This window comes from Abramis brama (assembly GCF_963993115.1).
Source record: "Abramis brama genome assembly, chromosome: 3".
Taxonomy (NCBI): Eukaryota; Metazoa; Chordata; class Actinopteri; order Cypriniformes; family Leuciscidae; genus Abramis; species Abramis brama.
In genome coordinates this window covers 60,721,516-60,736,969 of record NC_139965.1, presented here as the reverse complement: position 1 = coordinate 60,736,969, position 15,454 = coordinate 60,721,516, and the positions used below count along the sequence as shown (strand labels likewise).

Here is a 15,454-nt window from a genome sequence, read left to right as displayed (position 1 = left end):
ATTCATTGCTTATGCCTAATGTACAGTACAGGTCAAAAGTTTGGAAACATTACTATTTTTAATGTTTTTGAAAGAAGTTTCTTCTGCTCATCAAGCCTGCATTTATTTGATCAAAAATACAGAAAAAAAATGTAATATTGTGATATATTATTACAATTTAAAATAATTGGTTTTCAATTTATTATACTTTCAATTATCATTTATTTCTGTGATCAAAGCTGAATTTTGAGCATCATTACTCCAGTCTATCACATGATCCTTTAGAAATCATTCTAATATGATGATTCATTATCAGAGTTGGAAACAGTTCTGCTGCTTAATATGTTTTCATAACCTGTGATACTTTTTTAAGATACTTTGATGAATAAAAAGTAATAAAATAAAAATTTAAAAAAATGTTTTTTAAAAATAAGCAAATATTTTAAAAATAGAAATATTTTGTAACAACAGTATACACTACTGGTCAGTAATTTGGGGTCAGTAATTAATTTTCTTTCTTTTTTGAGATAAATCAATACTTTTATTCAGCAAGGATGTGTTAAACTGATAAAAAGTGATAGTAAAGAAGATTTATATTATTAGAATTGTTTTGTTTATTTTGAATAAATGCAGTTCTTTTGAACCTTTTATTCATCAAATATATTAGTGTTTCCAACACTCATAATAAATCAGAATATTAGAGTGATTTCTAAAGGATCATGTGATAGACTGGATGTCACATGTGACACTGAAGACTGGAGTAATGATGCTGAAAATTCAGCTTTGCATCACAGGAATAAATTATTTTTTAAAGTATATTCAAATAGAAAACTATTATTTTAAGTTGTAATAATATTTCACAATATTACTGTTTTTTATCTGTATTTTTGATCAAATAAACGCAGCCTTGATAAGCATTAGAGACTTCTTTCAAAAATATAAAAAAAATCGTAATGTTTCCAAACGTTTGACCTGTACTGTATAATAAATGTGTTGATGTGTGATTGCACTTCTCCATGTGAATGAAAAGACTTTAAAGAACAGATTAAATTCATAATATAATATATTTGGAATATTGTGATCAACACTGCATATTGCGAGATACATTATAATATATACAAAAAAATAGAATACGCAATTTATACACAATATATTATACGTGTTCACACATTGAATCTGCAGCGGTCACGTGGTACAGTTTGGGAAATTCGAGTTTACAAGTTGTAATTCCGAGTGAACGCACCTAGAAACAAATAAACATCGAAACAACTCAAATGTATTTCACAGATCAAATATATGTTGCACAAATAGGCTACACATGTATTGCTCGTACTATTGAACTGCACACTATAAACACACACAATGAAGGTTTCAGAGAGATTCTGAGTTGGTCAGTCGAAAGACCCATAAAGGACTTACATCATCCATAAGCATGATGATGATATTTGGATCCTGCTGGTTTCCTGCAGTCTGACACACACATGCTGTCCATAACACACAGATGACAGCCTGAAGACACATTGTAACTTTCCTTCAAATCTTTAATCACATGCTAATTCTTCTTCTTCTTCTTCTTCTTCTCTTGATTAACGGCGGGATTGTAAACAACTTTTAGGTGAATCACATGCTAATTTTCAGGAAGCGGAACTTTTAAGCGTCCTAAACATTCTACACTGCAAAGTGTGGAACTGCGAGTCATGTGACTTTCGCGTGTCACGTGACCGGAGTCTGTAGCGTCATCATCATGGCGGTGTGTATAGCAGTCATCGCGAAGGAGGTAAATAAAAACATTTGATCTCTTTAAGATACATCAAAGCATGTATTAGTAATGTTTGAATACATTTGACTCGCTAGTAGTGATGGGAAGTTCGGATCATTTTACTGACTCTCTCGTTCGATCTCGTTCATCAAAATGAACGAATCTTTATTTGAGTCATTTCGTTCATTTAAGTGGCTTTAAATGTTATACTTTTAACAGCCAAATTCCCCGAAAACATCCACCTACCCAATCTCAATCATATTTTGAATGAAGAAATCATTATAATGCAGCCAAAGATAATTTACAGGGAACATAAATATTTAATTTACCTTCCGAGTCTTTGGTTCATTTGTCATGTGACGCACGCAATGAACGGATCGTTCGCGAACGACACATCACTACTCGCTAGATTAATCAGATTTGATTAATTAATGCGAAGAGTTATTGATATGTGTCGCAATCGCGGCTGCTTTACTAGTTACATTCATATGCGTTCAAATTATATTTACGTGCATGTTTTGTTTAAATAGCATGAACGTATTGAAATGGCTGAAGTACAGTGTAGGCGTAAAATGCAATAAACCGAGTTTGTTGACAACCCTACATTGTTTGTTTCATGTGAGACTGGAGTGTGTTTGTTTCAGCGTTTGTAAGTCAGAGTGTTTGCATCTCAAACTTTAATATTACCGCATTTGTATGTAACAAATTGAAGTAGTTTAACTCTTCAACTTCTCCTGGACTGTGTAAATTAGTGTTTATCGAGTGATGTTAGTTTGTAACAGTAGGTGGAGTGAGTAGTAGTAAAAAACATGGACGACTGTATAGATTTAATCAAATGTAATAGCCTACTTTAGTTATGGCATCTCGCCTCACATATAGGAAGAGTTTTAAAATGTATAGAATTACAAGAACAAAACAGATGAAAACTTTATATCGTCTTATTTTGCCAAATCTTTATGGGTGCAGTAAAAGTACATCCCTCCTCACCTGATCCGCCATAACATTTTAAAACTGTGATGATCAAACTGCTCATTATACAGGCACTTGAACTAATAAATGCAAGGACATGAATAGTTTTGGCTTTATTTTATTAGCTTTCTTGTATTGACTACAGAGAGACAGATCTCAAACACAGCTGTGTAAGAAATGATCTTCATCTGTCCATTTGCAATAGGCAAGAGTTAGTGACTGATGTTAGTTCATGCTTATTGCTAAAATAACGCACAATTTCTAATTGCCTGCTGAAATGGTTGTTCACTGTAATAGCAAACCTGCCTCTAAGCAAGGACATTAGTTAATAGAGTTAGATTAAATACATAATACGATACTTGAAAAAAAGTAATCTGATTACATAACTCAAGTTACAGTGTTAAATAACTCACACTGGTTTCTAATTGCATGTTGAAATGGTTGTTCCCTATAATAACAAACTTGCCTCTAAGCAAGGACATTGGTTAATAAAGTGAAATTAAATACATAAAATAGTGCGTTACTTCACTAGTTACTTAAAGTAATCTGATTACATAACTCAAGTTACAATGTTAAATAATGCACAATAATTTCTAATTGCCTGCTGAAATGGTTGTTCCCTGTAATAGAAAACCTGCCTCTAGCAAGGACATTGGTTAGTAAAGTGAGATTAAATACATACAGTGCTATGCATAAGTTTAGACACCCATGCTAAAGTTAACTAAAAAGAGGAATAAAAACTCATCTTTTGGAAATTGAACTTAATGCCTTAATTAAAAAAATTAGGAAAAATCCATCCTTTAAGGACACCAATTTTCTTTGTGAATGAATAATGTATCGTAAATAAATAAATGTTCTTCCTTAAAATACAGGGTGCATAAGTCTGGACACCCCTATGTTAAATTCACATAGAGGCAGGCAGATTTTTATTTTTAAGTATTTTTTTAATTTTTTTTTTAGGATACTATGCATCCTGATAAAGTTCCCTTGGCCTTTGGAATTAAAATAGCCCCACATCATCACATAGCCTTCACCATACCTAGAGATTGGCATGGAGTACTTTCCATAAGATCATCTCTCAATGCAAATCAAACCAGCTATTAGGCTAACTGAAATAAAACCATGCCAGTCTCTAGGTTTGGTGAAGGCTATGTGATGATGTGGGGCTATTTTAATTTCAAAGGCCAAGAGAACTTTATCAGGATGCATAGTATCCTGGATCCATTAAGTAACTGGCCTTTACAAATAAAAATCTGCCTGCCTCTATGGGAATTTAACATAGGGGTGTCCAGACTTATGCACCCTGTATTTTAAGGAAGAACATTTATTTATTTACGATACATTATTCAAAATTGGTGTCCTTAAAGGTTGGATTTTTCCTCATTTTTTTAGTTAAGGCATTAAGTTCAATTTCCAAAAGATGATTTTTTATTCCTCTTTTTAGTCAACTTTAGCATGGGTGTCTAAACTTATGCATAGCACTGTAAGTAACATGTTACGTTATTAGTTACTTGAAAAAAGTTATCTAATTATGTAACTCAAGTTACAATGTTAAATAATGCACAATTTCTAATTGCATGCTGAAATGGTTGTTCCATGTAATAGCAAACCTGCCTCCAAGCAAGGACATTAGTTAATAGTGAGATTAAATACATAAAGTAGTGTGTTACTTGAAAAAAAGTAATCTGATTATGTAACTCAAGTTACAATGTTAAAGAATGCACAATATTTTCTAATTGCATGTTGAAGTGGATGTTCCGTTGATCTCTGCAGAACTATCCGCTGTATATTCGGAGTGTTCCCACACAGGGAGAACTCAAGTTCCACTACACAGTGCACACTTCCCTGGACGTGGTGGAGGAGAAGATCTCCGGTGTGGGAAAAGCCTTGGCCGACCAGCGGGAGCTTTACCTCGGGCTCCTGTATCCAACAGAGGACTACAAAGTGTATCCTTAAACGAAACGGAAGTTGTGATCATCTTTTCTTCCTTATTGTGATGCAGTATTGGCAAACGTTACTTTTAGAAGTAATGTGTTACTGCCTAAAAAAGTAACTAATTACGGTACTTAGTTACTTTTTATAGAAAGTAATGTGTAACGTTGCGTTATTTTCTGCTGTTCTGGATCGCAGGAGAAAAGATCAACACTTCGGCAATAAAAACAAAATAATTAAAACAAAATGATATATCTAAAGTAATTTTTGCTTAGTATGGTTGAGTTGGATCATTTAGGGTCAGCAGCAAAGACATTGCTTAATAAAGTGAGATTAAATACATAAAGTCATGCATTACTTTACTAGTTGAATTGTCGATTTTGCTTTCATTGCAACTGATAGTGATAGACGGATTATATCACCTTATTTTTAATATTATTGCAATGAAAATTCTGCCGTATTCTGTATCTACTGACAGCTTGTGATTTGCTATCATTAAATTACATATTTTTTTATAATTTTATACACACACACACACAGTTGACCACGAATCCTTAAAGGGATAGTTCACCCCCCAAAAAAAGAAAAAAGAAAATTCAAAACGGTATGACTTTCTTCTGTGGAAGATAAATGTGTCCATACAGTGAAAGTCATTGATCACCCAAGCTTTTTAGTTTACAACATTATCCAAAATATCTTATTTTTTGCTCCCCAGACGGAAGAAATGCACACACATTTGGAACAACATGATACAAAGTAAATGACAAGAATCTGCATTATTGGGTGAACTTTCCCTTTAAGACAGGCTTCTTTCTAATGCACAACATGTTCATCCAGACATTATCTGAACGAGAATTACAGATATGGTTACGTGACAAACTCCAAGGTGAAGTTTGTGATTGTTGTCGACTCTTCCAACGCATCTCTGAGGGACAATGAAATTAGAAGTGTGAGTTACATGGGTGTACGGTGTAAATTTTGCAACAGAAAAAAAAAGACGAGATGTGTCAATCACATGGAGTGTAATGAGTTAAGAGCTTGCTTTCTTTCTTTCTTTCTTTACTCAGATGTTCAGAAAGTTGCACAACTCCTTCACTGATGTAATGTGTAACCCATTCTACAATCCCGGTGATCCTATTCAATCAAAGTAAGTTCCTTTGAATACATACACTGAGTATTTTTTGTGTGACCAGCTACTGATACACTAATATAATATTTCTCTCTCTCCTCAGGGCTTTTGACAGTATAGTTTCAGCTATGATGGTGCAGACCAGCTGATCTCCTCTCTTTACAACTGTATATACATATTTACATATATAGTGTCTATTGTGTGTTGTTTGTTTGGTGAAAATAAAGAAAGAATTTGTGTTTAATAAAATGACTCGTGATGATATTGTTTTTATTTACAGTGATTTTGCTCAAGTCTAAGCACTGAAAAAGCAAAAATAGAAAAAAGTACTGAAATTCACAAGGCATTTCGGCCTCTCACAGGCATGGTATTTTAAAGAAATCCTATAAAATGTAAATAAAATAGTAACCCCTCAACAGAAATCAAGTCTTAGCTTTCTGTAGTGTCATACAAGATACACACACACACAAAATAACCATAATAATACTAAACTGAACTCCCTTCATGCAGAATGTACTTTAATTAGCACCAAGAAGTGCTTTGAAGATAACAGAAAAACATCAAAAATGAATATCAAAAAGAATCAACCCATGGACGAGCTCTTCCATTTTCCCTAAAACAAAAAGTACAATTTTTATAACATCATTAAAGAAAGCCAAGTATGATCACTTGCATTAGTTTTTAGGCTTCACAAATCTGAAAGGATTATGGACATTTTTCAGTATGTGGATGTTTTAATATCTGGTAATTCCATTACAGTTAGAGAATAAGCATATATGAAGAGTGCAAGGCCACGGACCACTGTGGAAATCTGAAACAATTAAAGGTCCATATCATGTGAGGTACGGTTATGTATTGGCTGAACTGACCTAATGAAGTGGCAGCCTCTGAAAGGGTAAAATCTCGAGGCACGGGATCCCCGTCCCCGGGACCAGCCTCCACGCAAGTACGTATCTGTAGTCCTGAAACCGGGAATGTTTGTTCTTTTTGGCAATACCTAGTGCACAGAGTTTGAAATGAAAAGGTTTTCTGTCACAGATTTGTATTTCATAAACAAAAACAGATTTATTACAAGGAAACCAACACTGTAGACACTATGGCTTCATTTACACCACAAGATAAAAGTGCCCAATTCTGATTTTCAGCTTTTTTTTTAAAATTGTTTACATCATTAAAATGTGGCCCATATTGGACAGGCAATTGTAAACTTGACCACATGCAACAGCCTACCAGAACATGTCTATTGGGAGAAAAATTTTTTTTATATAGCTGCAGGCAGCAAATAAAGGGCCAAGAACCCTAGAAATAGGCAAAAAGAGGAGCTAAGCTTGGCAGGGAGCATCAGACCAACAGCAACGAGTAATTAAATAAATTAAGGTGATTTTAGTCAAAAGGGCTGAAAAATAATAAATAGAATCACTAGTTATAATTTAATTGCATGTCACTTTTGACCAATAGGTGGCACTGTGACGAAAGGTGTGCGAAATTCGAATGGAATTTTTGTGATTATCACGAAAATCCTTAACTTTTTGCCGACATTGTATTAAGATGATCTGACTCGATTTTGGTGAAAATTGGATAAACGGTCTAGGAGGAGTTTGAAACTGTAGTTTTTAAAAGAAGAAAAAAACACGTTGGATAGAAAATTTGTCCGATTATGGCAAAATTGGTTTCTATGTTCTCAGCATGACCCAAGGAATCTATCAAGACCAGTTTCATTACAATAGGCAAATTACAATTCATTATAAGGCATGGTGCTGATGACACTTACAGAGTTTTGTAACAATACGCCAATGCGTTCGTGAAATAGCATTTTTAGACAATTCTAAATGGCTGATGGCCCAAAATGAACAATATGGGATTAGGTATCGTTCGACTCTGCATGCTACACCGAATCTAAACAGACCAGTTATTTTTATTTTTTTCTGATTTTTGGCCAAAATGTTCAGCAAAAACAGAAATTTTTCATACCCCCTGGCCACTAAGTGGCACTGTGCCAAAACAGTGCAGGTATCCTCAGCTAATTGTTCACGCATTATTCAAGAAGTCAGAAGATGATCTGGTTGAATTTTCAACAAAGGAACCAGAAGGGGAAAAAATTATTTTGTTTCTAGACCTTACAGTTCAAGAGTTATTAGCATAAGCATGAGTGAAACTTTGGACAGTTGGTGGCGCTAGAGAGGTAGAGGCTCCAAATTGGCTGTGGTTAATCTTCAGACTCTGCTCTATTTGTGTGCCAAATTTCACAACTTTTTACCATACGGTTCTACAGGTTTCCATAGGCTCAAGAGCGGAAGAATAAGAACAACAACACTAATGGATACAATGGGTGCTAATAGGCAAAATATTAGATAAAAAAAAATAATTGTGGTGTGAATGTAGCCTCATTCCCATCATGTACTGCATTTCCATCTCACCTTAATGACACGCCCTCTGAACAGGGTTTCATCTAAAGTCATGGCGGTCCTCACCGACTCCCTCTCTGAGAACTCAATGTAGGCGAAACTACAGGGAAAACACACTCATAAAACTCTCATAAAACATGCTGGAAGTGAAAATATCATTTGTTTTGCAGCCAGGACGACACATACCCTTTTGGATGGCCTGTGAATCTATTATACGGGATTGTAACTCGGTTTACGTGGCCACAGCCATTAAAGTACATCTCCAATTCGTCGGCGGTTGCGCCATAATCCACCTGTAAGTCAAACAATAATGCATAAACACACAGCAAACATGATTAAAATACAATATAAAAGGAAACATTCAAATATCTATAGAATTACTAGATCTAAGCATCTTACATTTCCCACATAGATAGATCTCCTATCAGAATCTATTCTCTCTTCATGGGTCATATTGAAGAACAATCCTGAGGAAGGCAAGATTATAAAAGTTAATTAGAATCATATAAAATATTAACGTTGCATTTTTAATTATGACCTTCATTTAAGTTGAAACATGAAAGGGAAGTCCGTGGCTAGCGCTATATTTAGGCCATATAATTTAGTAGGTTCAAAAGACAAAAGTCCAATTGTACAAACACACTGGATATCCATGTTGGTTTAAAACACTAGTTTAAAAATGGTGCTGAAAGAAACACTGAATATTTGTTTTAATATTCTCAAATTTCTTGTAACAGATTTATCAAATAAAACCACACATTTAAGCAAAGGTCAACTTAATTTTTTTTTTATCAAAAAGTCAGACAAGTATTCTTCACATTAATTATAATTTTTGCAGACATAAACAATTGTTAGACATTTTTTGTTAACTTAACTTTTTTTTTGTATTCTCAAATCACTGACCTACAACCACGGCAATCATTGTGTGTTAATCGAACTGTATCTTTTTTTCCTGGTTTTTGATGTTGGAAGTGTTCAATAGCCTTTAGGGATGCCTGATATATCGGTATCGGCTGATATACGTTCATTTTTAATGTTATCGTTATCGGACGATAAGAAAATTTGGCCAATATAGTAAAGCTGATAAATAATGGACTATATCCTTCAGCTGAGACACTTCAGATGCGCACTGTTCAACATGATGGTTTTGAATTGCTTGAAATATGATTGGAATAAAAATTAAAAAAAAAGGGAAAATACAGTAAAGTGCAACGTGCAGCGCAAGTCTGTCATATCGGCTACATAAAATTATAATAAGAACTTTATAATTGTGTGCTTGGGATGTGGCTTTAAATAATCAGGCTCTCAAAAATTATATAAAATGATTTGGATTTAGAGATTTATCAGCCGATATATCGGTTATCGGCTTTCAGATATAAAGAATTATCGGTTATCGGCCAAAATTATCATATCGGTGCATCCCTAATAGCTTTCAGTCAAGACTTCAAGGTATGTGTTCAGACAGAAAACTAGCATCTGAGAAATCCATTAGAGTTTAAAATTAAGAAAACTAGCCCTGGTCCGCCCTACATAATTCACAGTTTCATTAATCAGCCTAGCGAATGTTTTTCGCCACTGGAGGACGGCATAATAACAGACAGATTACACTCTTTTTTGGGGCTGTACATGTTATATAGCAGTGTTTCTCAAATGTTTGTTGTTTATTAGACGATATACTTGACTCACGAGATGAAACGATACATGTCATTGGGTTCACGAGAACGAGGCGATCCCTTTTCGATTTCAGTTCACCCAGTATTTGCATCTTCTGACGCTATAGGGCACATAAACAGTTTCTGTGCCATATATAGAGTCAGAAGACGCAATATCTCACCCCTCATCTCATCTCAGGGAATCAAGGTTATGTTCAGTAACCAGAGACACTATTTTTAGTATCGGAATGAACCGGAGACTGAAAAAAAAAAGAAAAAAAGAAAAAACAACAGAGTCACAAAATTCAGGTGCATTTTTAAATGCTCTAACTAATCTAGGGCTGTCTAATAATTATTTGGGTAATCCAGTAATCGGTCGATTATTTTGATGATTAATCAGATTTTTTTTTTTGGTAATAAAAACAGACCTAAGGGAACAATAGCCTTTAAAATTATTTAAAATGCATATATAACAACAACGAGGCAATAATAATGGGTTCAAAAAGTATCAAAAGCAAGTAATTATTTGATTTTATTGAACAACACTTACAATACATTATGTAATATAGAAAATATAAACAATCAATGCATGTACATTACATATTATAACAAATGCCTGCAGAGGGCGCCAACCTAAACAATCCTTGTTTAATATTGGCCAAACAACATTCAATTCAAATCTCGACTTAATCTGTAATATTCCGCCACTTCTGTACGATAGAAATGCACTACAGCCACTAATGTCTTGAACAAGAACATGCGGAGATTAAAACATGCAAACTCAGAGGAAGGGATTAAACTACTTTGAAATCGCGATGAACAACAATTTGCATATTTAGAAACAAATTGATGTTGAGATATTCTATGTTGGCGTATGTTTATAAATGATTGTTTAAATCTAATGAAACTGCACACGTTGCGTTTCCCAGATAAACGTTATAAGCAACAAACTCAGTCTATGCAGAGATGGAGTTTGAGACGCTTCACATGTGTAAATGATATCAGTGCAACACTTCGCTAAACAAAGCGTGTCAGACTTTTATATGCATTACTAAATGAACGTTACTGAAACAAGTTTATGTGAATAAGCATTTACTGAACGAGACGCTCGAGACGCTGGAAGAAACGTGAATAATTTATGGAAGCTTGTTTCCGCCACAGAATAAAACCTTTTAAAAGATAATTGTGACTTCATCTCACAATTGCAATAACATCTCACAATTCTGACTTTATTTCTTATAATTGCAAGTTATAAAGTCAGAATTGCGAGATTATAACACGCAATTGGGAGTTTATAAATAAGAATTGCAAGATATAAACATGCAATTGAGAAAAAAAGTCCGTCTTTTTTCCCCTTACAATTAGACTTTATAACTCGCAATTGGGACTTTTTTCACAATTCTGACTTTATTTTACTCAATTCTGAGATGGTCAGAATTGAGAGATAAAGTCGCAATTTACTTTTTATTTTTTATTCTGTGGCGGAAACAAGCTTCCATAAGAATTAAAGCATGCCTAATTGAATTTAAAATTGTGGCTAGAGGGAGTGAGGGGAAAGTGTGGGTCCCATGACCAAACCAGTTGAAAACCACCGTTATATAGACCTAGAACAAAGTTCACATCACGTTTAAAGGAACACTCCACCGTTTTTTGAAATAGGGCTTATTCACCTTCTTTCCTACATTTAGATAGGTGGGCAAATGCATTTTTGTCTCAGTGCATGCATTGTTTTAGTTTGACAGGGTCGGCACTAGCTTAGCTTAGCATAATGAATGGAATCCTTTGTTGCCAGCTAGCATGTCCTGAGTAAAAGTGATATAAAAAAAAATAAAAACCCACCTAATTACTTCTTGTGGCCTGCGTATTCACAACGAGTACAAATAGCGATGCAGATTAACACTAGGCGATTTCCTAGGCAGATATTGACTTGGGACTATATTAGGGGGAAGCACAGGCGAAGCAGAGATATCACGCCCAAGTAGCAGTGCTTCGCCTGTGCTTCCCCCTAATATAGTCCTTAATATACAAGTCAGTATCTGCCTAGGAAATCGCCTAGTGTTAATCTGCATCACTATTTGTACTTGTGAATACGCAGACCACAAGAAGTAATTAGGTGGGTTTTTAAAAAATGTTATATCACTTTTACTCAGGACATGCTAGCTGGCAACAAAGGATTCCATTCATTATGCTAAGCTAGCGCCGACCCTGTCAAACTAAAACAATGCATGCACTGAGACAAAAATGCATTTGCAAAATGCAAAAAACGGTGGAGTGTTCCTTTAAGTCTAAATTTCATGGACTTCCCAAAGTACGGTCCAGGAACTCTGCAAGTGTGTCTTTGGCGTGTTGAACTAGGGTCCACATTTGTCACAGAAAGCAGAGATGTCCTTAGATAAGACTTCAGGACAGGCCTTCTGGGACATGCCTCATTGAGCAGTGATGATGGGCTCAGGTGTGTGCCAGCTGGAGCTCACCTGCCTGAGGACTGTAGGGAAACGCTCGCTCTACCTCACACTGCATGTCAGACTCGTCCATTTCCAGCTCACGACTTTCAATCGCATCCAGATCCTGAAGGAACAACGTTTTACACACAAACAGAGCTCCTTAAAGGGGTGGTATAATGCCCTTTTCACAAGATGTAAAATAAGTCTCTGATGTCCCCAGAGTGTGTATGTGAAATTTTAGCTAAAAATACTCCACAGATAATTTTTTTATAGCATGTTAAAATTGTCCTTTTTGAGGGTGAGCAAAAATGCATCATTTTGTGTGTGTCCCTTTAAATGCAAATGAGCTGCTGCTCCCGGCATAGTGGGCGGAGCTTCAAGAGCTCATTCTTAGCAGAGCCATATAGAGCCCTTTGTTGCGAGGCGGGGTTTGTCAAAGTTGGTGATGTCACTAACCCAGGAGGAATGTCGTGTAGTCCCTACCAGCCGTTTGTTGTAGTCCTTAAAAAGAAAGCATGTCCCTTTGCTTTGAACTTTGAGTGTTGTAACTTTGCAGATGTTGTTTATGCTCAAACAGCAACATCAGACACTAACTAAAGTTAGAAAAGTTAAATCACAATCAACCACCCATTTAAGTACACAGAAAACCTGTTCATGGGTAGATGACATAACATCTCTTGTAGGATCACATTTTTGTGATTTCTTTCCCCCTATGACCTCAAATTAATTTTGCTTTTTTGTTGTTAAAAATTCTTCTTACACAGCAGGACTATATTTATATGCCTATATTTATTTCTGACTTTTCTCAGAATTGTGAGGAAAAAGTTGAAATTACCTTTTTATTTTTTTAGTTTGTGGCGGAAACATGCTATATTTAAGAGTATGGTAGAAAAAAGAAAAAAAACGTATTTACTCTTCACCAAGTCATATGCTTTTTTTTCTTCTGTGGACCACAAAAGAAGAATAGGGAAAACATTAGGGAAAACATTTTCAAACAAGATTACCACATATATAAACTAAAGTCCTAAAATGATTTTGGGGTGATCTGTCCCTTTAAGAGAAAAGCACCAAAATAAAAACAACAACATAAAACTAAATGCTTATTAAACTTTTACATTTTTCTATGACCTTAAACTTTAAATGTTGACTGCATGATATTTTGTAGTTTAAAATTATTCTCATGACTAAATTTATATGGAAGCTTGTTTCTGCCACAGAATGAAACATTTTAAAAGATAATTGCAACTTTTTATCTCACAATTCTGATTTTATAACTAGCAATTCTGACTTATTTTCTCAGAAATATTAGATATAAACTTGCAATTGCGAGAAAAAAAAGTCAGAATTGCGAGATTAAAAGTCGCAATTACTTTTTTTATTCTGTGGCGGAAACAACATTTTCGTACCATGTATAAAGTCCTAAAATAATTTTGGGGTGATCTGTCCCTTTAAGAGAAAAGCGCCAAAATAAAAGCAAAACTAAATGCTTATTAAACGTTATTTATTATAGGAATGTTACTAAGAAATATGTTAAATTTTGTTAAATATTGATTTGTTCAGTGCAATTTAAAAAAAGCCGCGCTGCTGCCAACGACTTTGTGTGGAAACAAAAGAAATTTACAGTCTATGGTGGAAACACCCGATTTCGACGAATGATTTTCAACAAGAGGAATTAAATAGGAAAGAACTGCATGAAGGTAGACATGTCTCTCGATTTTAGAGTATTAGTTGATTATTGTGCGAAATAATTAACTAAATTGTATTGATACGAAACAGCACATGGCGCATCCATTTTGATACATTTTAAATGCGATAAAAGGGCGAAATAACAGTCAGTCTGGATTCTGATATTGACCATTATCCGCCATATTCACATATGACACTCTCTTATATTCGCTTAATAGTGATATTTAACGATTTTTTTTAAAAATATTGTAGGCTATACAACGACATACAGATATTGTAATTCCATAATATCGCCATCAATATTAACATATTGATATTTCTTCCTTAGTTTGTGAAACTTTACCTGGTGAATCCGCGCTGGTTTTCAACATCAGCTCCAACAGCTTCCCGCTTCAGCCTTAACTATTACCTTACACACCTGACTGACTAATCAACCCGATGTGTGAGTGTGTAGAAGAAACAGGTGCGATTGCACTTTTTTTTTTTTAAGTAAAAAAACTTTAATTTAGTTTAAAATATATTGTAATAGTTTATTTTATTATTTTTACCTGAAATATGTAGAGATTTCAAATGTACACGTCAATTCTCTTTTATGCCAATCCTACTGGAAACAAATATAATCCTCAAAAAAAAACAACAACAACATAAGATCCACTGGATAAACTAAAACATTTTCAAGTACTATTGGATATTGTGTCTTCCTTATCAAAACTCTACTTTTATTGGATCTTTGTGATTTTACAGATTTAAAAGGTAAAATTTATGCACCTTCATATTTGACAGTAGAAATCCCTAAGATGTGTTAAAGAACAACCTTAGTCGAAATAGTCAAAAAGAAAATATGCCTATAGTAAAATCAATTCTAGGAATGTGTAGAAGATTCCCATTATAAGTTTCATTGATCAGGAATGCTGGTTAATGGCAAGACATCAGTTTGTAGGCCTATTCCTCCTTTTATAAAACTTAAAAGTGATGTCTATAAACTTGTAAAAATGGTTTCAACTGTAACTCATTGACAGACCAGCTTTTAAAGGGATGGTTCACCCAAAAATAAAAATTATGTTATCATTTACTCACCCTGAACACAAAAGAAGATATTTTGAAGTATGTCGGTAACCAAACAGTTAATGGACCCCATTGACGACTTCCATAGTATTTTTCTTTTCCAGTCTCTTAACTGACATTCTTCAAAATATCTTCTTTTGTGTTCGACAGAAGAAACTCATACAGGTTTGGAACAACATAAGGGTGAGTAAATGATGACATAATTTTTGGGTGAACTGTCCCTTTAAAGTCCCCCTGTAGTCAATAATTCGATCCCTTAAATATCATCTTTGATCACCACAATTACATATTTAAAAGTTTTTCCTTGAAAAAAATTATTCATGCCTTCAAATATCTTGAATATAACTCGACACCCTTGCCTCATTTACTATGTGCGGTTCTATGAATATGCAAATGAGCCCCGCCTCCACTCACTCGCTCAGCTCAGAGATCCA

The 15,454-nt window shown here is 34.5% G+C and overlaps 3 protein-coding genes across 6 annotated transcripts in view; 1 reads left to right on the top strand and 2 right to left on the bottom strand.

The window, feature by feature from the left end:
• Window positions 1–1,698, bottom strand: part of galns (galactosamine (N-acetyl)-6-sulfatase) — a 62,624-nt gene extending 60,926 nt beyond the window's left edge. For all 3 annotated transcript variants that reach the window (XR_014605397.1, XR_014605398.1, XM_084108669.1), the window contains exon 1: window positions 1,399–1,698. Coding sequence is in view for 1 of the 3 variants with exons in the window: in XM_084108669.1 (XP_083964795.1) it covers window positions 1,399–1,500 (102 nt within the window). In the remaining 2 variants the exon portion in view is untranslated. The remainder of the gene's footprint in view (window positions 1–1,398) is intronic.
• On the top strand, window positions 1,649–6,017 carry trappc2l (trafficking protein particle complex subunit 2L). The gene is made up of 5 exons (XM_084108677.1): window positions 1,649–1,756; window positions 4,481–4,653; window positions 5,501–5,588; window positions 5,707–5,786; window positions 5,872–6,017. The coding sequence occupies exons 1-5, from the start codon at window positions 1,724–1,726 to the stop codon at window positions 5,915–5,917; spliced, it is 420 nt and encodes a 139-aa protein (XP_083964803.1). The 5' UTR covers window positions 1,649–1,723; the 3' UTR covers window positions 5,918–6,017.
• Window positions 6,018–6,223: 206 nt separating this feature from the next.
• Window positions 6,224–14,359, bottom strand: pabpn1l (PABPN1 like, cytoplasmic). Of its 2 annotated transcripts, XM_084108676.1 has the most exons (7): window positions 14,299–14,359; window positions 12,300–12,393; window positions 8,573–8,640; window positions 8,360–8,466; window positions 8,186–8,273; window positions 6,638–6,765; window positions 6,224–6,381 (listed from the first exon to the last, which is right to left on the bottom strand). In XM_084108676.1, the coding sequence occupies exons 2-7, from the start codon at window positions 12,358–12,360 to the stop codon at window positions 6,342–6,344; spliced, it is 492 nt and encodes a 163-aa protein (XP_083964802.1). In that variant the 5' UTR covers window positions 12,361–12,393; window positions 14,299–14,359; the 3' UTR covers window positions 6,224–6,341. The 2 variants fall into 2 exon arrangements, with proteins under 2 accessions (XP_083964802.1, XP_083964801.1); XM_084108675.1 differs by lacking the exon at window positions 6,224–6,381 and having other exon boundaries at window positions 6,553–6,765.
• Between the last annotated feature and the right edge of the window lie 1,095 nt (window positions 14,360–15,454).